At 41.0% G+C, this 22,443-nt stretch overlaps 1 protein-coding gene across 2 annotated transcripts; it reads left to right on the top strand.

The window, feature by feature from the left end:
* Nucleotides 1–1,240: 1,240 nt before the first annotated feature.
* Nucleotides 1,241–22,312, top strand: tango2 (transport and golgi organization 2 homolog (Drosophila)). 2 transcript variants are annotated; one of them, XM_071911374.2, is made up of 9 exons: nucleotides 1,241–1,293; nucleotides 2,402–2,533; nucleotides 8,118–8,206; nucleotides 10,207–10,326; nucleotides 10,950–11,067; nucleotides 17,823–17,890; nucleotides 18,151–18,301; nucleotides 19,522–19,626; nucleotides 20,574–22,312. In XM_071911374.2, exons 2-9 carry the CDS (start codon nucleotides 2,478–2,480, stop codon nucleotides 20,692–20,694), a joined length of 828 nt encoding a protein of 275 aa, XP_071767475.1. In that variant the 5' UTR covers nucleotides 1,241–1,293; nucleotides 2,402–2,477; the 3' UTR covers nucleotides 20,695–22,312. The 2 variants fall into 2 exon arrangements, with proteins under 2 accessions (XP_071767475.1, XP_071767474.1); XM_071911373.2 differs by having other exon boundaries at nucleotides 18,148–18,301.
* Nucleotides 22,313–22,443: the final 131 nt, after the last annotated feature.

The raw sequence follows: 22,443 nt of genomic DNA, 5'->3' as shown, positions 1-22,443 counted from the left end.
ATTGGAGGAAATATCAGATTGGGATTATTTAATGATTTATCTGTAGAATTATTAGATTAGTAATTTGCAAGGGTTATTAATTTAGATTATTCTCATTTGGTCAGTGTTTATGTGCCATTTAGGCTACTGTTTTTTTCTGTGAAGTGCCATTATCCTTAAAATCGTCCGCACAAAAACACATTATGAATTGTTCACTGGGAATTCCTCCTTATACCTATTCTCTTTTATTAATTTATCTGTTCATTTTTTTCCCTCTGACTTCAGCACCTCTATTGTTGTAAACGGTTCCAAATAGGGTTAGCTGTGGTAGTGTCAAGTTACCACGAATAAATAGAAAACTTCCGGTGAATATTTTTCAAAATAAACGACCTAGGGACGAACACATGTTGAGTTTGTAAAATGATACAAAGCGCCAGAGTGGAAAATAGAGAATATACAAAACACATAGGAGACGACCTGGAAGGATGCGTGCTATCTTGAAGATACCACCCATGGCAATGGCGAAATTGTTCCTAATCGGATCTTGAATATCAACATCAAGCAAGTATACATAGGCTAATGGTTATGCTATATATATGCTTGCCAAAAAATCACAATGACTCAAGCAGAAAACATACCAGAAAACTTGAAAGGATGTGTACTATCATGCATGGTAATACTGACTTTAAAAGTCTATACCCTATTTGAAGTTGAATAGGGTCAACCATTAACAGTTTGACCCCAGGTTGTCTTCAAATAATGGCGAGCCAGCCACAGCTATTAGTTTAATTTTACATTCTTAAGGTTGTAGGCATCCTTCCAAGTTGTCTGGTATGTGTATTTGAGTCCTAAATATTATTTGTTGTTTAGCCTTGAAGTTGCCCCTCCATAATGCCCTATAATATCTGGAAATACAGTACATTCACCACAATACCATATTATCTTGTTTGTGTACTATTTCATGCCTGTATTTCACTCCATTTTCAATCCAGATATCCCAATACATTGTTATTTTTATTTTGAAGGCAATATTGCTTAACCGGAAACTTGAAACTTGATTCTTGCCACTGCTTCTGTTTAGTGCGGCTCTGCTACTGCCTATAACTGACCAATCACAGTGAGTGTTGGAACCCTGTCGGAAATGCGTTCGATTTATCAATGTACAATGCCTGGGTGGGCGGGATTCAGGCCGAGATTGTAACTTCATACACGATGTAAAGCACATGAAGCGCCCGAAGAGGCAAATCGAGTTAACCCAATGTGATTGTTAGGCAACCCTTCCGTTCAGTTGACAACAGCAACTGGAGAGTGACAGTGAGTACTTCTTAGTCAACATTAAACAGTTAACATTAGTTAATTCGTACATTATTAAGTTAGCTGGCAAACAATAAGATGAACAAAGAAATTTCGTGTTGGCTATTTGCTATCTAATGTGTCGCACAGCTAAGATTAGGTTGGTAGCTAAACTTAACACTTTGTTAGTTTGCTTTCCTGTCAGTAGTGACTGTAACAATGCTAGCTACCTGCCTAGGTTAGCAAGCTACGTTGGAGAAGAAAGTGTAATGCTAGCATAACTGACCATATCTGTATTTAACCACTTTTTGGTCTTTGTAAGGCTATGTTAGTTTGCTAGCCAACTTGTTACTATGGTGTTTGTTACTATGGTGTGCAACATGACAGACTGTAGCTAGGCTAACGTTACTATTGTTTGGCTAGCTTAGTGTTAGTTACTATCAATTACTTGCTGTATCGTAACGTTAATGGTAGTTGGGTAATAAGCCATGTTAGACTATCAGTTTAACAGTCTGGTTACAGCTAGCCACCTTGGTAGCTAACATTAGATGTTTCGTTAGCTAGCAAGCCTCGATGGAGGACATTGTGATTTGTGGTATGGCTGAGTTAATAGTTACAATAGTTGCATTAATTGCGTAGCTAATCATCTTAATAGAGATTGACCCTTTTGAGTAGGTCTAAACGATAACCGGCAAGATGGACTGGTTTGGGTGCTCTGGTTAGTTTGGTATGCATACTTGTTATTCCTGCAATCTTCTTCCGCTACACCATAGAAGTCTTAAGAAAGCATTGCAAATCAAATGTAGTGCTGCTTGGTGAATTATATTTCGAATTTACCAATGGGTCCTACAAATTTGGAACAGTCTTAAGTCATGTTCTGCCAGGTATGTAGGTTTGCTGATAACAAAGACAAAGAAAGAGAACAGCATTTTCAGGTGTAGTTATCCATATAATATAGTACATAATTTACACACACCTAATCCAGTCTTTCCAGATCATGATCTTGGTTCAGAAAACATGTGTTCATATTTTGCAGTCAACTTCACACCCACACCCATACTCTCATACAGCTGCACTCAAACCACAGATGTTTACTTGGTTGTTTTTTCTATACTCTTCTCTCTCTCAGCTATTGTAATCATGACTAAGCTTTGAAGGCCACTGTGGACTGAGTGAGACCCTGTCTTCAACCCCCCAACACACCCATGTGTATCATCTTCTTCAAGTTTGACCCTCGACCTGCATCCAAAAATGCCTACAGGTAGTGCAATCAACCCTTTCAGCAAACCTTCACGCTCATATTCACTGCACTGTTGGTATGTTAGAGAGCAAATTTGGCTCACAACCAACCATTCAAAATGCAGCACAGTAATTGGGAATTGAGGAAGTAGAGGATAGGCACAGGATGATATTTTGTCACAAAATGGGTCATGCTCAAAAAAGGTCATGAAGTGCATTGTGGACCAGAAAATGCATCTTGATTTCAGCTATAGCCACAATTTGACATGAATAGCAAAATTGAACGAATAAGGGAACTGCACTACTGCCAAAATATGACAGAGGTAATGGCTAACCAAAATTATTCAATTTATTAACCAAAAGTTGCCACAGAATTCTAATAAAAACCTTGTGATACTGTATTGCTCTCTGGAGGGAAATTCTTTTCTTATGTCCCCCTTGCAGGCAGGTCAGAGGTCAGGGTTCGTTACAGAACAACACCCCTGGAGGTGGTAGGGATTCAGTGTCTTGCTCAAGGGCACTTCAGCAGGATGGATGAAGGATGGTGTGTCTAACCACAATGCTACCTGTGTACTGTTGATTTTAATAAGTCTTGACATTAGTTCTGTTGTGCTTCTGGCAGTGTGGCGATGGTTTCCTATTTCATCTTGTACAGGTGCGTCTAAGTGCCAGTTGGAGCTTTGAGCATTGGTGGGGTCACATACACACACACACACACAGAGTCACATAGAAACAGCAGCACAGTAACAATGCAGTGAAGGACAATGTTCCTTGTTTCTTAAGTTTTATCATGTATTTTATGAATACCTGGAACCAACGGACATCTGATATTTTGTAGCTGTGCTCAGTAGGACCTGCTCAGTCTTGGGCAGGTCCTTTGATTTCCATGGAAAAAGATGAATAGACCTTTAGACTTACTATACACGAGTCGTATCTGACAAATAATATACTTAGCACTAAAGATGTGATAAGTTCTAGAGAAAATGTAGTTTCTCCTCCATAAAGCTGTAATCTGATAACCCATTTTAAAGCACTGGATGGAACATCTGTGTACAACCTGCATGTGCCCTACCCTGCAGTAAATGCTAACTTCTCTCAATGGGCAGCACAGACCAGTGGACTAAGAGCAGTCAATGTGACTTACGGTGCGATGTCAAACCCAGCTTATTATAATCCCCTTGAGTTTGACAGCGAGCTCTCTACCTGGCCATAGTCCATCTCTGTCCTTCCCTCTGGGAGTCTGACCCAGCCTAAGGAGATCACAGCAGAGGTGTGTATGAGCACTGACTCAGACCTGAACCTCAGGAGAGGTGAAACATACTCTGTCCTAATAGGGTTACAACAATGCTAAATATAGCCTACTCTTTGCAGAAATGGTTCTCTTGTGCTGCAGTGATGTGTAAATCAAAAGGAATGTTCTGCATACTTAAACTAAATAGGTTCAAGGTAATATTAAAGGTGCATTAAGTAAGATTTTTACTGCCCCATAGCACAAAATGACCATAATATATCTGGAGCGGGTTGATAAGGTTGTTGATCAATACCAATGACTCAACGATTACTTGGCCAGGTGCTGATATTTCTGCCTTTCAAAACTCACTTTCCAGCCTGCACTCTGCTTTTTCCAACATTTTCATTTGCTCAGAGATGGAGGACGGTGCTAGGAGCAACCAACTGGTGTCACAGCACATTTTGTTCTCAAACCAAAAAGGCAAATGACTAAGTAGCATTATTATTATGATATATTACCTCTTCAATATATGTTTCTGTTGGATCTCTGCTGTAATTGGCTAGCTCATTTGTTCTGTTGCGAAAATGTGTCTTTATTATTTACAGTATGTCAATGGCTACCATAAGCTGTGCCAGATAGATCTGTCTTCCCCCAAGCGTTTTCGGGGAAACCTGTTCTGACAGAATCAGGGAAAATTCAATATTTAAATTTAGAACAAGTATAGCTGGAACATATTATGTGAACAAAATATCATGTCATTCGAACATGCGGTGTGGGAAAACATCTTTAAATTTGACCTGTAATTGCAGCGCCCCCTTTGGGCCAGTTTTAGTAATTTTAAAAATGCTGGAACACATTGGTGAAATACATCACCAATCAGCTGTGTTTGAGGCGTCGCTTGTGGAGGACAAATGGACAGAGATCAATCCATAGTCCAATCCATAGTTTGTGGGGGACAACTAACTCTAGCCACCACTGCAATACTGGTAGATTTTAGCTCTAGCTAGCAAATCTGTCAACTCTACTGGCCACATTGGGTGGTAGCCAATCAGTGTTGCATCATTCTATTTTGGTAGTTAAGAAATTATTTTGGCTGCTGCAATACCAAATCCACAAGCCACTATGGATTGTTGAATAAAAAGCTGGAATTCAGAGTGAAGCATCGTGAATGGCCTTGATAACTCTCCGCTCCTCACAATCCCTCCTACATGATGCAGCTGGCTGACTGTTACTGTGATCATAGCTGCTTGCTTGTGATTTCCCCCCAGGATCCAATAACAGATGCTCTCTTGTGTAGCATCATTAGTGTTAGCTTTGTTTCTGGAGCAGTGGTGGCTCTCAGAGTGCCATGGGAACTGGCTATCATTAGCCTTTGATGCACAGAGGTTGACCCCGATTAGGTCAGTTTGGTCTATCTGTTTGCTCTTAACAGGATCCACATTCCCATCGCTCTCCAAAAGATTAATAGGGGGACTGTTGCCACCAAGCTCACAAGGAAGATGCAGCTATTGTAGAGGTCAATAAATTTCACTGGCCTAATTTTTTCCCCTTCCTACCTGTGTTGAGTGCCTTGAGTGCCCTGAATAAATGCCTCTCTGGAGTGTTTTAATCCATATCGCACTGACCTTTGACAAAGAGCAGTAAACAATGTGTTCGGGGAGAGGAGGGTAAATGTAAAAACCCATCCTCCTTGTGTCTAATTGAGCATGACTAGTTTGTGTGTGTTGCTAATGCAGATGACTTATGTTAAATCGTACCATCTGAATTCTGAATTGGGAAAACAAAATAATGGCTGAAAAATCCCTTAATTCGGATATTAGGCTGGTACAGTGTTTGTTTGGGATTTGAGCTGCACCTTCTGAATGATTAAAATGCCCTAGATTTCTGGTGCTCTCTGTGCTAGCTCTAGTGATATGAGATAAAAGATGACCCTCCCTATTTGCATCAGTCACTTTATTCGCCAAATTCTATTCTATAATGTACAACATTTTGTCTTGGTGGCATTGTTGCAAGGACATGTTGACAGCTTACATACTACACTGCATACTGACACATGGACACTAGGTTCTAATACACAGTGCAAAAGATAATAGATTATTATCAACATGTTAGTACCTTAGGTATTCATACTAGTGCTCTGCTGAAACGCTAAGTCACGTAAACAGAATTCATGAGGTACAATAGTGACTGGTCACCTCTTCCCTGAAGCAAGGGAACAATTGCATCATATGCTGTTTCAAAATTGCTGCATAGGACAGATACCTGGATGAAGAAGAATTGTGTGCATGCCTGCTGCTATGTGACTAGTGGTTTATAGAGATGTGCTGAACAATAATGTGAAGCCTGCAACTCTTTCCTGGGAAAAAACCATTGGCACAAAGGAAGCGATGCGTCGGCAGCAGCAACAGTGGTTTGTTTGGAATAAATAGAATAACTCAAAGGTTATCTTGAGCAGCCACCATGGCTGAACAAACAAAGGAAATATAGCTGCTACCAGTAATTAATTCCCTGATTACCCTGCAAGGCATTGTGGGTATTAGAGTCTTTGTTAATATCACAAAACAACTTAAGTTCAAGTGGCTGTAGTTTCTGCAAATCTCAATATATCAGCAACTGGCATATTAGATGTCTTTAAAGTGATGTTTCTGACCAACCTGTAGAATTCGACGTGGATTGATTACTATTCCATGATTTTACAATCACTTGTGCAACTTTTTGTGCAAATCAAAAAAAAATATGATTGGGCCAATCAGAACCATTCTTTGTGTCCATGTTATGAGTCACCAGGACTATTTACCAAATTAGAAAAGTGGTTTTTTTGGACTGCAGAGTACTACTACTACTACTAGCTAATACTACTAATACTACTACTACTAGTAATAATAATCTATAGCTGCATGCCAGCAATGCCCTGGGGTCCACTACATGAGGACAAGAGGTGGACAATGACCTGGCTTGAATGGGCAAAATTGTTGAACTTTATGGGTGTTATTTGGAAATTTGTTCTGCATGATGAGATGCATGCAATAGGCTTCCTGCACCTGCAGTGCTTGGACCCCTGATAATAGGAATTCCTAGAAACATAATAGGTTACCACCACTTATGCTGGTAACCTAAAAAGCACTACGGACAGAAACTCAGACATCATCAACAGAAAATCCAAGGAAAAAGACGTCACGGTACTGCACACACATTGACAAGTGAACTCTGGGAAGTGCAGTGCAGAAACACCACAGCAATGAGCGCTTAGCACCAAAGATGCTGCCAAAAACTTTATACTTTAACCGCTAATTGCTCTAATGAAGCTGCCTAATGGCCAGCATTAGAAGACTAGTTTTGCACCGAGCAGCTCCCAGGTGTGAAGGTTTGTAACTGACGGAGGGTCTTGCTGAAAAAGAACATTAGCAAATTAGCAAATCGTCCCTGAAAATTGTAAAGTTAAAAACATTTTAAATAATATCACTGCTCTGCTGTATTACACTGATGTGGCTAGTACTCAGAGGCTGGTGAACTTGGGTCACAAGTCTTTTTCACTTTACTTCCTATCTGATAAGCTTGGTTGTCTATAACTCTGTTCAGAGGCCTGTTCTTTTGCTGGCTCTTTTCTTTTTGATCCTTTTCCCTTTGGTCACCATCAAAGGACATCCTCCTCCTGATAACCTCCACCTTTCCTATCCTCTGCATCCTGCTCAGTCTTATTTGTAAAACATGCTACTTGAAGGCTCCTGGTAACATCTGAGGCCTCTATGAAATTGGGGAGAGAGAGGTTACAGCAGCGAGCCTGAAGCGCTAGTTCCAGGAAATGGAGTCGGTGGCGTCAACAGTCAATCAATTTAAGACCGTCTGCCGACTTATTATCATAATGATCAACTGTCTAGATCCCGGGGACGATAAAGACCTACCGTTGGATTGTGTTGACATATTTCTAGAGAATGGGGATATGTGAGTTTATGGGAGAGTGATAGAGAAAGGATGATTGAGTTTGCATTCAGAAATTGAGGTATTTAGCTGACAACAGTGAGTGCAGCAATAGAATTTATATTTCTAGATTCGGTCATAGTCACAGTACGTAACCAATAGATGTAATGGATATTCCCATGTCCCAAGAATAATCTTGTATATGTATATAATAGTGCTGGGTTAAGGCGTATGATCAAATGCAAGTAGAGAAGGAAGATAAAGGAAAGCGGAATATGAGGGGAGGGGATGTGAGGTGTTGATGATGATGAATGAGTTTTTGATGATGGATTTGCTGTAAAGACCATCGACGGTCCCCCCCATACACTTCATTGGCTCATGTCAAGAACAAAGGAAAAAGAGTCAGGGGATGAACGAAATAACAAAACGGCTTCTCTCCCTCTCTCCATCTCTTCAGGCTAATTTTGGCTGCAAACAGAGATGAGTTCTACAACAGGCCGTCCAAAGCTGCAGACTTTTGGACGACCAACAGCGAGATCCTCAGTGGTAAGTCTCTACATGCGATGTCTCAAGGCTGATAGTAAGACCAAGCGTCCATTAGTTCACTACCACGCATAACCATGTCATCACAACAATGTCCTGAATTAATGGACTTCTGTGTCCCCTTTGAATCAGTCCATCTATTTATTAAGTAGATAGAGCCACAGCACACTGGCTGAAAGAGAAAAATGCCCCTTTTTTTAGTTAATTGTTGGTTTGAATCAGCTCTATGGTTTTGCAACATTGAATGAGTCACCTCTTTAATTTATTACAGAAAATAAATAGACACTTGAGAAGTTGGTGTAGTGCAGCTTTTATATCTAAACAGGTTTTCTTGTGATATACATAGACCAATTTATGTTACATTTAGACTAATGTAATATTTGTTAGACTTTAATACATAACACGCATTTTAATATTGTTGTATTCAAAGCTAAATATGGCTTTCAGTATTCAATGAAATATCCGTCCTCTTCACCTCAGAATCCAATTCTCCTCTACTCAGTCACCGAGCATCCCCACCCACAGTAAACTATATTTAATTGACTGATGTCCAAAACACAATACAGCCAAGCCGAGGAAATCAATCATCCCTTTTTCTGCTGAAGGAGGAAACGCAGAGATAGCCTTGTTGTTCATCAGTCTCCTCTCCCCTCTGTAATAGAAGGGTCAGGACTCCAGTAGTGGGCCTCTAATTGATGGCTACTTTTATGCGATGTGACAGAAATAAATGGCTATGCCTTATCTGAGAGACCGGGGGCGGTGGCGGGGGCCTGAAAGAGACATAGCATGACGAGAGGGGAGTAAGCTATAGCTCCCTGTGGGATCTAGCTAGCTTTCCGTCCACTCCCAGAGGAATAAGACCCCTCGGCTCTCTGGGTCAGTGTCAGTGTAAGTGGACCTGTCTTTATTTATTACCAGGAAGTGTAGTAGACGTTTGCTGCCCCACCAAGAAAATACTGATTTAGTGATGGATTTAATTTATTGCATAATCACCAAAAATATACACAAGGACACTCCAGTCAGAAGTCATCTTAAAACATAATCCTAGACAACACGACGAAGCACAAAATCCTAATTCAGTTGCAGGCCTTATATTCTGTTCCTAATTATTGATTTTTAGTTTCTGTAGACTATTTCAGTCGAGCCATTGTCGCGTCATTAGTTTATGTCTGTATTTTTGTGTCCCACAATGAAATCTGGGGATGGACTATGGATCAGCTCTGGTTCGTTCGTCCGTCCGTCCGTCCACCACCGATGATGGATTTTATGATTATTGCTGCCTTGTGTCAGATGGTGCAGTTTAATGCAGCTTAATTCAAGTTCAACATCAACCATTTTACATTTCCAAGGGCAGAATGATGAGACAAGATTTTTATGAAACTATTGATATTTGTGCACAGTCCATGCAGGTCTCTTATCCCCTTTGCCTGTGGGTTAACATCACTGCATTGGATCCAGACACAGTGTTGTTTATGACTTATTTAGGTAAGCACACCACATATTAAAACTGTGTGTGATGGTGAGGCCAGTGCGTAACTTTCCTCTCATTTTTGAAGGATACAAATCTTGCTTCACTGCTGGAAGTTTTAGGTGAACCTTGTCAGGGACAGTTCCATTAGTTGTAAGTAAAGTTTAGTGAATAGAGACAACTTATCAGATCACAGTGAATCTGCCTCTTTTGGGGAGATTTACCTGTGCTGAACATAGGGTTCCTACGCAGGTCTGGAAAACCTGCAAAAGTGTGGAAAATGATACTTGTTGTTCCAAAGAGTAGAATGATGATATGGCTTATTGAACAGTCGCTTAGTGACTGTTCAATAAGCTATATCATTCTATGTACATTATATTGAACATTGACCGAAATCTTCAAATCCAGTTAAGAAGTTGTAAAACATATATGAACCCTGTGAACATCTCTGCCACACACCCATAAGGAGAAATATTGAGAAGTTTAATGCACGTATGAGCTGGATGTAATAATCATGCTCCTACTCTGTTTCCAGGCCTGGACCTGGAATATGGTAAGGAAGGAGGATCATGGCTGGGGATCAACAAGAGGGGCAAGCTGGCCGCAATCACCAATTACCTGGAAGGACGGGCCAACCCTGATGCACAGGGACGAGGTGAGTCAGCCATGAACATATACCAAATACATTCATAACAAGCATGGTGTTAAACCACCCATCTCAAGTTTCCACAGTCTCCTATGAAGGATCCTGCATGCTGGCTGCACCTCAAATGCATTGTATTTCTGTGACAGTATATCCTTTTACCAATTATTTTCCCATCTCCCATACATTTTTTTGTCTATTCATGGTTCAAATTTGTGTGCAATTTGTATATGTGTATTTATTGTGTATTTATATTGTGTATAATTTTATAACTCGGTAGGGATTATGTGGCCATGAGCTGCAATTTCGAGTGCCCTCTGACCAGCTCTACAAGAAACAAAGGTGTTGTCAGTCTGACTGGCCTCATTTATGTCTCTCCTCCACTGCCTCCCCAGCTGTCCACTGCAGATGATCACGTCCCTGAGGGAAACACCTCTTTGTGTCATAGCAGTTTTCTAATTTGTTTACTTCCCTTCAAGGCTCTCAAAGCGTCTCCAACATGCTTAACCAGTTTGTTAACATTAGCACAGGTACCCCCTCCAGTAGCATACTACCCTCCTAACTGACAGATACTGTTTTACAACAATTAAGAAGCATTCATTTTTAACTTGTTCTGTGTTGTTGGCGTCCTGCAGGATTCCTGGTGTCTAACTACCTTATAGAGAAGGATCAGGACAGCTACTCCTACCTGAAGAAAGTGTCGACAGAAGGCCACCTGTACAACGGCTTCAACCTCATCACAGCAGAGTTCAAGTGAGTGAAAGGTGTGGTGAAATACATCCAAGCGTATGCTTGTGGCCTGGATCAACCCCCGGTAAAACTGAGTCAAGGGTGGGTTGAAGGAGTGAAAATCTTTACACTGCGGTTTGGCTGAAAATCCATACCTGCCTTCCACAGAGCAGCGGTCCCTTCTTGATGATACTCTACATATGGTGAACTTTATATTCCATACACAAATCGACCTGAGAGGGTAGGAGAAGTTCAAAGGTCAAAACAATTTCATTATTACACCGCCCTGTGGGGTAGTGAGCCAAAGGTGTGGGTGGTATGCAGTGACTTCTTGAGGTTTGCAGCCCAAGCAGATTAGCAGATGCTTGTGCGAGAAGGGGTTTTAACTCTTTGAGACTCTTTGAAACGCTTTGAGAATGGATTTAACTCTCTTCCCCCGTGTTCTGGTCTTCTCTAAACTAGGGATGAAACCACAAAGGCAGCGTCTTCATCTCTGGAGTGCTAAGCAGACAGGACTGAATAGAAAAGATAAAGCTCCTCTCAAAAGAAACGTTGAGCTGTGAGGGAGCCAGCATTAAAATTCTGAGGGAACACCTGTTCATATTTCAGGGTTTTTAGACAAAGAGAAGAAAAGCTAGACAGCGTTAAATGTGGAGATTTTTTTCCCCCCCTTTTCCCCCTGTCCTCTCCAGCAGCCTGACGTGATTTAATTTGGTGACCTGGTGAAGAGAAAGAGAGAGAAATCAAAGTGGGAACAGTGCAAACCAAGACAGCTGTCATGGAGGAGGCCCCTGTAGACGTACTATTGGCATGGAAACAGGTCTCGGTTTCTGCCATTTAGAGGTTCAAGGTTCAGCTGCAACACTCTCCCCCTTTGTCTTCCTGCAGGGGAAAAAAATCAAGGTTTTCCTAGTGGATTTTAGTGTCGTGACCCATATATCCTGGTAACATGGCCTCAAGCAGGATCTGGAAGGATTTTCTTATGTTCATGCTTCCCCTCCTGCACATTGTTTTTTCCGTTTGTTTTTTTTTATATATAAATTTGCCCAGGACTAAAAAAAAAAGTGCCAATATATCAGGCTTATAAACTCTGATATCGGCCAGTCAGTGCCGTCCACCTCCGATATGATTCAGTTTGATTACAAATTTATTGTAGAATTGATCAATACTACCCTTGTTGTCTATAGGAAGCTCTTGAGTTGATCCTAATGCAACAATTTGATCAGATTCCAAACTAGTAATGCATGATGATGATGATGTACCCTGTTTTGTGGTTTTTGTTAGGATCCTTCTTCTTCCTCCTCTTCTTTTTCTGCCTTAAATGATCTGTACATCAGAGACCGCAAGTCCTAGAGCAATCAGATTTGGTAGATAGGTTTCAGTTCTCCTCCATTACAGAGATGCATAATTCCGCCTAAATTAACGCCTAAATGTTCGGCAAACCAAACTTCATAATGATGTTTGCAAAAGGCTTAAAAGTGTGTCAGGCCACATTTGGTTGCACTCTACATCTGTACCGTAAGGCCAAAATTGGCAATTTTTCAAATGGCATTATGACAGGCCCCATTTCCATTGCAGTTGCAGGACTTTAACCAAATATTCAATCTTTGACATATAGAACTTTTCCAAAATGATGAATCAAGCTTATTTTCTCACTGTCAAATAATTTTCCCCATGGGCTTGGACTCCGCTAATGGCAGCTTGTGGCTATATGTATTATTATTATCCTAGACTTCAAAGGAGAATTTTAGTGTCCCATGGTTGAAATGCCAAGAAAAACAAGGACACACAGTGTCATGGAAGCAAAGGAGCCTACATAGTTCAGCAGAGGAGGCGAGTCAATGATCCTGGTTCAGTGTCATCTATAGACATTGCCATGCCTCCTAACGGCCATTAGGGGTCACATAGGCTAACCATGAGTATGTGAATGAGTGAATGAGTGAACAAGTTACTTTCCAAGTCCATGAGTTGCTTTGCATCTAAGAATTCTGGGGGAAATACTTGTAAGTTTTTAGATCTTTTTTTTTAGCATCAAAATGGTCCAATTTAAAGACATTGAATATTAGCACAAAATATCGGCAGCTTCAGTACAAAAATATCGGTATCGGCCTTCAAAAACCCATAGTGGATTTATTAATTGATTCATTCAGGGTCATCCCAGCATGCATTGGGCGGAAGATGGGGGAAATGCCCTGGACAGGTCACCAGTCCATCACAGAGCTAACACATAGACAGTCCGACACAGACATCCACAAAGAGCTTAGCATCTCCACTGTAGTGTTGTAACAGCAGGTAGATGGCTCAGCTGTTGATTCTTTGATAGCCAAAGCCATCAGGATATGCAAATGTCCTTGTTAAGAGCAGGAGCTGTGGTAGTTTAGACGCTTGCTTGCGCTGCCCCCGCGGCAATACTCCTTAATGAATGGATAAGGTGCCACCACACGCTCACGAGACACCAACAAAGGGAAAGATATGTATTCATGCCTTGACAGTGCCTTATGCCTTGTCTGTGCAGTCATCTGGGGCTAGACTCGCTCAACAGAGCCTTGTGGTGTGTATGTACTTGCTGGTCCCCCCACATCTACGTCTGATGGGAGCCACGTCCGCTGCAGATAGAGATGACAGCAACAGAATGCATGCATACATCTTTTTAATAAACCGCCATCATTACCAGCCTATTTGTTTTCCACAATAGTGGGTGTCCGCCAGTCCAGAGGAAATAAGGCGTCTAGTTTGTTTCCGAATCAATAACTACATCTAGGGAATGAAGAGTAGCTCTATATTACAATTAGAGTGTTTCTCATTCATCTGTAACCAGAGACATGATTTATGATGTGGCGGTGGTAGGGGGACAAGATGTGCCAGCCATTTTTAAACATTCCCTGTCTTCTCTTAGTGTTACAATTTGTGTGATCTTCCTCATTGGGATGCAGATGAGGGAAAGGGTGTACACTTATATTCATAACCCAGAGAAACAGACATTAAAATCTTTCCAGTCTACATGGCCATGATTAATGTATTGCTCGTTTTTAATTGTGCTGCTTGTTAAACCAATTTCGCCTTGATTAATAATCTATAACCATGTTGGATTGAGTTTTACATGCAAGTGATTCAGTCGTTGGCAGCCATGCATTTCCCAGAGCACTGCACACAGCCTTGCCTCGGTGGAACTAATGCCATATATATTTAAATTTGATCTCAGATGTTCTCATCTTGATGCTCTCCCGACTCCATATCCAAGACTCCATCTGACTTTTCTATAGCTTTGGATTTTGATCCCACTTCATGTCACTCTTGCTTTAAAGTCAATGCCCGGAGATTATCCCTTTTAATGAACATCCCCTCTGATGTTTGCCTGAAAAGAAATGCCCCTCTAAATACACTTTCAGTCAAGCAGAGCTTGCCTGTTTTATAAAAACAACTTTAAAAGTGGTTTGATCTTATGGCCTTAAACCATGTGTTGTAGTTCTTGGCAGAAGCTTGTTTGGGCTGAAAAAGAAAAACAGTGGTGCATCAGATATGCACATTCCAGAGCTAGTATCATGGGTGGATGAACTCTAAGATTTTGATGAGGAACAGCTATGAATATTTGTCGTTTCCCAATGCCGGTTACCCATAGGGGAAAATATGTATGATTTTGTTCCGAATAGAGTTGACTCTTAGTTAATGGATATTACATAGAAGAGCACTTCATTGTCCAATGAGTGAATCCAGATGGCTGACAAAAAGGAAATTCTGTTAATTCTGGCTTCACAGTAAAGTATAGGGTCATATTTTACATCTTTATTGTTCACAGAGGAGCTCTGCATCCCACTAGATTTCCCTTACTTTCTCTTGCCATGAAAGACTTTGTGATCTAATGTAGACTAATATTGCTATTCTGAGACGGTCAAGCTCGATAAGATTCCATTACTTATAGAGATAATTATACTTCTATAAGAATTTGACATTGCCTAAGTAGGATTCTGTTTTGCGATAGACTAATTAATCCACTATGGTCAGTCAGTATCTCAATAGTCACCTTGAGGTCACATAGCTGATGATGAAATGTGGTACCACCATATCAGCAATATTGATCACTGGGTAAGTCAAATTAATTGAGAAAGAGCTTTTAACAAAATAGGTTAATCATGAAGTGCTTTTGCACAGTGTCAAAGAACATAAATACAAATAAAAACAAGAGAACGAGCACAAAACAAATTTTAAGCTTTTTGTCAGTCCAGAGCTTTTGCATGTGTGTGTGCATGGGTCTGTGTGAGTGGATATGAGAGTTGATGTTGTCTTTGCCCAGAAGCTCCCCCACATGCCCATCTACATTCTGCACACTGGTAATGTTGAAAGCTCATCCAACCATCTCCAGGCAACTACACCACAGCTGGCGGTAGGGAAACTGCACTGCAGCTTCAGCATAGAGGACTGTTCATTAGAACGTCTCCCAGCCAGCATACTGATTGCCTCTCTGACAGAGATCTGAAAAAGCCTGTTCCGACTCTTCCCTCCTCGTTCTCTCCCTGCCCAGTGGCCTCGACCTCCCGCTGTTCCCTCATCTCAGCCCAAATCAACCCACAGCACACCTGATGGGACTTCTGATATTCTTGCCAGCTTCAAATAGCAGAAATAGAGCTATCTCTCTCCAAATCCTCCACCTGCTGCCTCCACAGTCAATTTGATGCACATCACAGACAAACTGCATACCTAGACACCAGGCCCTTGGCTGGCATGGTCGAGTTTAAGCCACAATACCTACATCTAAATGCTATTTTATGCATTGTGTGTGCCTATAGCAGAATTGACAACAGAGATAAGAAGGCTTTATAAAGTCTCCTATCTCCGTTCAGGTTACAATACCATCTGGTTCCCATTGAGTAGCCACTGTTTGCATGCATGAGGGGGGATGGTATCAACCCAAGTCAACATCAGCCAATGCTGCTGTGTTCACAGTTACCCTACGACCAGAGAAAAAGTTGTTGTTTTCTCAATCTCAAATGTTCCATTTTGGTTTGGCTACAAGTCTGGGAACAATAATAAGGTCACTGGTTTGTTCTTGTCTGAGAGATGGTGTAATGTCAACCTAGAGCTTTCAGTATTTTCCCACAGCCGCTCGGACGTACGGTGTCCTGCCTTTTGAAAACCCTCTGCCCCAGGAAATGTACACACGATAAGAGAAGCTCTCATGCAAACAGACAGAGATGGCCTCTGCACAGGAGCAACTGTTTTCACCCAGCGCTTAATGACTCACCAGGCACAAACACAAACGCAAATTTGTCCCTAATTAATTGAAGGGAACGAATGGGAGATAGCTGAGCTCCTCATGTCTGATATGTGATCCTTTTATTCCTTCAGTCCTCGACCGTTTGCTGAGATTGAAAAGAAATTAATGTTTACTGCAGAATATCCCCGGGAAAGCATGGCACGCATTGTGAAGGAAGTGCATGATAACTGATTAATTATGATTAGATGATCTAAATTACTCCACTCACCACCTACATTTCAAAACACTAGATACAGGCATATTGATTATTGTCAAGTAATCGCATCACATCATGGGTTTTATCACTCTGGCTATCTGTCTGGTTTGCCCTAAGAGATAATAATCTTGTCTGCGGCTGAGAAAACATAAAACGAGAAACGTGTCATCACGCCAAGTCATAGCAAGACTTCAGTGATGCTAATACTTCTCTAACTTTGATTAGCACATTACTTACTTATCCTCTTCACGCCTACTGGTGCATAAGGCAGAGACAAATTAAAGATCTGAAATATACCAAATCTTAGGATACAATGTATGCAAACCAAGGAAATGCATCTCGACTGGCTTCTCGAAGCCAATATCTTATATGTGAAATTCCTCCACTGTGGATGCCACAAGGATGAAAAAATGTCACAATGATCAGTTGACACTGGGGGGGGAAATTCTAAAATCATATGCAATTTTTTTGGGCCTAATCAAACATGTTTTTGTTTATGATGACATATAGATCCTCTACCCAATTGGTACTGTGGCTTTTAAAATGCTCCAGTGATTTCTCTTGAAGAGGTACAGGGACGGCAGTGATATTCTAGTCTCGTCTAGCCAGTCCTTTGCTGGGAAACTTTCCGGGTTAGCTGTTGATACAGTGTTGCACCAGATTTCAAATTGACTGATGCCACTGGTGTGGCTGTCATAAAATTGACATCAAAATTCATTCCCCAACCAGTTCAAAGGATTTGGTCATAATTTATTATTCAGTCTCCTGTACCAAAGCACTCATAGATGCCCTTGATGTCAGACAGGTTTTACAGTTTGAATGAATTTCCTGTAACCAGGGACTGCGCAAAGAGATCTAACACCATAACTAAAAGGTTTTGTGGTATTGAAAGGTGTTTGCTGCACTAATTTGTATTTGAAGCTCTTAATTTTACCAGTTTGTTCCTTTAAGGATAAGATTCTCATGCTGCAATTAACCATTGTATTAGATTTATTTTCCCATTTGAATTGCCGCTGCAGATGAAACAGGCTTCTTAATTCCTGTTTTCTGAAAGAAAATCAGTCATTAAGGAAAGAATACTGAATGCTGTACTTTTGATATTCAATTTTACCCCTTACAACTAAAGAGCACTCATTTAGCATGATTCCCAGAAAAGAGTGTTCCTTTACCATTTGTCGATGCTGTGTTTTTGTTTATTTCAATAGCATAGAAGCACATGTGACTCTTGAAACGGCCCTCATAATTAGACAAAGAAGTTTAATCATCACTAAATGTCCTCTCTAATTTCCCATCTTACTGTGTCCCATGCAGAGCCAAAGAAGACATTGTGTGTTACTATGGAAACAGAGGCAGCCCCGAGCCCATCCGTCTAAAACCAGGTCTGTGTTTTATGTGGTTGCTGTAGAAACAGTTCATTTCACACTTACCTCTCCAGCTTGGCCTATGGCCTACTGATGTTAGCATATTTCTGTCTTGATCTTACTCTCAGTAGGTTTATTCATTGAATGACACGGTAGAAGGTCACTCACCGTGTGCATGCATACATGTATTTGTGCACGTGCACTCCTGACTGTTTTGTCTGTGCTGCTTTTGTCCATGTGTGCGTGCATATTGTGCACGTGCACGGGCGCTTCAGCAGGGATCTACGGCTTGAGTAACTCGCTGCTGGAGACTCCATGGAGGAAACTGCAGCAGGGCAAGTGTCAGTTCAGCAGCATTGTCAACAACCAGTCCCTGTCCTGTGATGGCCTGGTGCAGGAGCTGCTCAACGTCCTCAACAACGAGGAGCTGTGAGTGGCCGGCCTCTCCATTCCCTAGTTTACTTCAGTTGTAGTCTACATTATTTTTGGCAAATATAAGGCTTAGATCCATTGATTTCATCTTAAACACTTTTCTCAAGAATAAAAGTAAGAATAATTGAAGATAAGTTTTGTGAGTAAGGCCCATTGTCTTTTGCAGTCCTTAATCATGAAAAAGTTACCAAGGGCCATAGTTTTGCAGTGGGACCTGTGGGATCTGTAGATGTTGAACATTATGATGAAGGGTCATGCTCCAAGATGAACACTCCTTCACTGAGATGCCTTTTGAAGACTGTATTGTCTGGGTTATTAAGAGTACTCTGTAGCACTGTTGAGGGCTCAGTAGTTGTGAATGGATATAAAACAGGCCTGGCAGCTTCACTAACCAGTAAATGGGACCCACAAACAAGTCCTCACTTTCAGTATGGCTGGGATAGTGCTCAGCCCTTAATATCAGACTAATAGTAGGACTTAAGCATCCCACGTACATTATCCTAATGACCTGGCTTTTAGTCAGTGAACTTTTAACACCGTAACACCCTTTAGATAGTAATTCACTTTCTCTCTCTCTAATGGTCTAATGGTACGCTGCCCGGCCATTTCTTTTATGTTACACATTCACTTCACTGTGAAACTTTTGTCAAAACTCATAAATCTGAATCCGTTTATGAACCATGTAAAATAAATGTACAAGAATTTGTTTTGGTAGTATTGGTGTAGAGACATGTTGACAACTAGCATAGTGGCAGAGAACATTCTGCCACATGGTAAGATAAGATGAGATGAAACTTTATTGCTCCCCATGGGGAAACTGGGTTGTTGCAGCAACAAAAGCAAGAGAACACAGCAAGGGAAAAAAGAAAATTAGAATATAAGCACAAAAATACAATATAAAAGCAATGCAATAATAAAGCAACAAAAATAGAAAAACAGTTGAAGGATTATATAAACATACGCAGCCAACACAAATGTTAAGTAGACTGTATGGGTGGGAAGGATGGGAGAGACTATGGATCATATGTGAATTTACTTCATATATGCACCTTACAGATGTTGCTAACAGTCTTGATTGCTTACTCAAATATGCTACAAGAACAATGAGACTTCACATACAGTGCAAAGGGACAGTGAATGATGTACTAAAGACAGTAGCCTCCACGCACCACTCTAAAGCTTTATAAAGAGGGGGGTATTGTGTGTTTGTTTAACAGGAACACACCTGACCTAGCCCAGGAGAGCCAGGGCGAGGGCTACAGCAAGTCCATGCTGCAGGCCCTGTCAGCGGTGTGTGTTCGCAGTCCTCATTATGGCACAAGGTCAGTGTCCTCCACCCACACCAATTATCTCTCTCTGCCTGTTTTCCCCCGTTTGCCACCCCCCTGAGGTAACTGACAGGGCTGTGACGACCTGCTAGATCACAGAGCTCTTTGTGCATAAAAATCCCCAGCGTAATCCATCCTGCACAGCAAGGAAATGAAAGGGGATCGTCTGTACTGCGATGGCACGGTGGATTAGTGGATACAGAGACCGTCCTGTCGCCGAAAGGTCATAGGTTCAGTCCCTGCAACAGCCAAAGTGTCTTTCATCAAAGTGTCTTTTAGCAAGACACTATCTGCTGCTACCGGTTCACTCTTGATAAGTGTGTTGGCTAAATGCCTAAAATGTGAATATGCAAATGTCAAATGGTTGTAGTCCTCCTCAGCGTTACCCCTGCCTCCTTTTATACATGTTTGAAATGTGTTTCTGTAGCTTAGTGCAGGGGTTGCCAATTGTTTTCATTTCACAGACCCCCATATAGACTCAAATTAGGCCCCACGGACCCCCAGTTGATACGATTTTTACCCAGGGACCCCTATGTGGGAACAATTTTGTCGTGTTTGATTTAGTTTTGGATTGTATAACGTTATGTCTACATTGTAGGTGGGGAGGTCTTAATGGCATAGTTTCTAGTGAATGAAGTTATAGTGAAATTAAACTTAATTTTGCTTGGTACACCCTGGAACCTCCTTCAAGGACCTTTGTGGGTCCATGGACCCAAATTTGGGAACTACTGGCTTTGTGGCACTAACACTGCCAGGGTTAAGGGTTTGATTCCCAGTGGGACTAAAAGTTTAAATCAAAGTGTCCACCAAATGGTTTATGTTGTGTTGTGAATTGTGTAAATCTCTGACAACCCCTCCCCACCCACACACACACACACACACACACACAGTGTATCATTTCTCTGTTTTTGTTTGTGCCCCCTGTGTCCCTGCCTGTTCAGGACCAACACCATTATCCTGATAGACGCAGCAGGGAATGTGACCTTCACCGAGCGCACCATGCTCAACTGTGACACCAGCCACTGGAGCACCAGCTCTTTCCAATTCAAGCTGCAGGAGTGAAGACGAGAGGGAAGAACCCCACTCTGTGCCTTTCTACATCATCCCTCCCTCCACTGGATCCCCTCCGACTGTCCCACTTGACCGTAGCCACGCAAACATGAAGGCTCATTTGTCATTTAAGCTGTGAGAAGGTGAAATAATGGCACTTTCCAACAAAACAGATTAATTGCACTTTTCGTCGTCAAAAAAAAGATCTCGCTATTCGGCTAAGATCTGTCATATGCGCATACAACCCTCTAACTTGATGAAATGATTTGTGGTGTGAGTTATTTTAGCTGAATCAGTAAAATATTCTAGGATATTCTATTATTATTGGTTTAGGGGTAGTTACTTGTTTTGATAATGTGTGCTAATTAAAAAGATTGCCAAAGAACAACCTTTATTTTGTTGAGGAAAGTATTTTACCTACATGTGGCACTATACCACGGTTGGTTTACTTTCAAAATCTAATCCATTACAGATTACTGATGACCTGATGCAAATTATTATCAGTAACGTCATCCAATGGATTACGTCAACTCAATAATGTAATCTGATATCTTCCTGTTGGATTACTTTGCCTCTAAATCCATGATATGTATTGAAATTTACACTTTTTTTCTACAATTTACAGGCTGCAATTTGGTTCTGTTATTATCTTTATCTACAACTATTATACAACTGTTATTTTAAGATGTGTAAAATCATATTAGTATCTCAATTTCCTGTCTAAACACATTCAAATAATTCATAGGGTCATCACCATTTTTCTCAAAGTGTACTCTGATTTCTGTGTTCACAGTAGCTGTAATGGATTAGAGTTGCCAATTATTTTTTAAATCCCCGATTACTGTAACTCTGTTGCATGTAATCAGTTACTCCCCAACCCTGCACAACAGTAATCTCAGCGCTGGTTTGCTGAGGAAAGCAGAGAATTAAATATTTTGTTAAAGTTGTTGCTGGCACTGTAGCTCTGACCTCGTCCAAGGTAGGATCAATGCATTTTACAACTGCTTGCCTATAAAAACATTATGTTATCACGGCACTGGGATTTGGCTTGTTGGCAGCTAATGTTCGCATCCAATCTCAATATTAGACACAGAGAAAAGCTGTGGGAGGAGTAAAGTGTTCCCAGTAACCACCTCCCACTGTGTTCATGCGCTTACCTGATAGTTTCTGCATTTTACTCTACATCAAAAAGACAAGTTTTGCCTTGCTTTAAACTGAATGTTTTTTACTACTGCTTCCAGCGTTTTTTCTTACTCATTTGAGAATATTATAATAAGCTTACCCATCGAGGTACTGAGTAGTGGAGCATGTCAGTAGTAAAAAGGGGAAAATAGCCACACTGCTCAGCCTGAAGAAAGCTTTTGTGCAGTCAATAACTCAAACTGGGGGTAATAGTGTGCGACTATTTCATCTCTTTTTACTGTTATCAGTTCACAGTTGTCCTCCATAAGCACTGAAACCCACTATATTCTGTGTAGAGGGGATGTGTTTCAGTTAGGATGCACTCAACCAGTGGTTTCCTGGGTTTAATGTTACTGACCTCAGGTACCCATGAAAGATAAAAAAGAAACCCTGTTTACCATGTCACAGTTGACTTGATATGATTTGTCAATAAATTTTTTCACCTGTACTTTCATCTACTGTTACTTTTTGAGGCTTTCATAAAGCAGTTTATTTGTTTCAGGCTTCAGAAAAACATGTGCAGCAGAGATTTTTTATTTGATAAAAATTGAAAGTTATTGGAACCTGTTTTCTTATGAA

Source organism: Centroberyx gerrardi, chromosome 8, assembly GCF_048128805.1.
Source record: "Centroberyx gerrardi isolate f3 chromosome 8, fCenGer3.hap1.cur.20231027, whole genome shotgun sequence".
In the NCBI taxonomy this organism is placed as follows: Eukaryota; Metazoa; Chordata; class Actinopteri; order Beryciformes; family Berycidae; genus Centroberyx; species Centroberyx gerrardi.
This window is presented reverse-complemented; position numbering and strand designations above follow the sequence as displayed.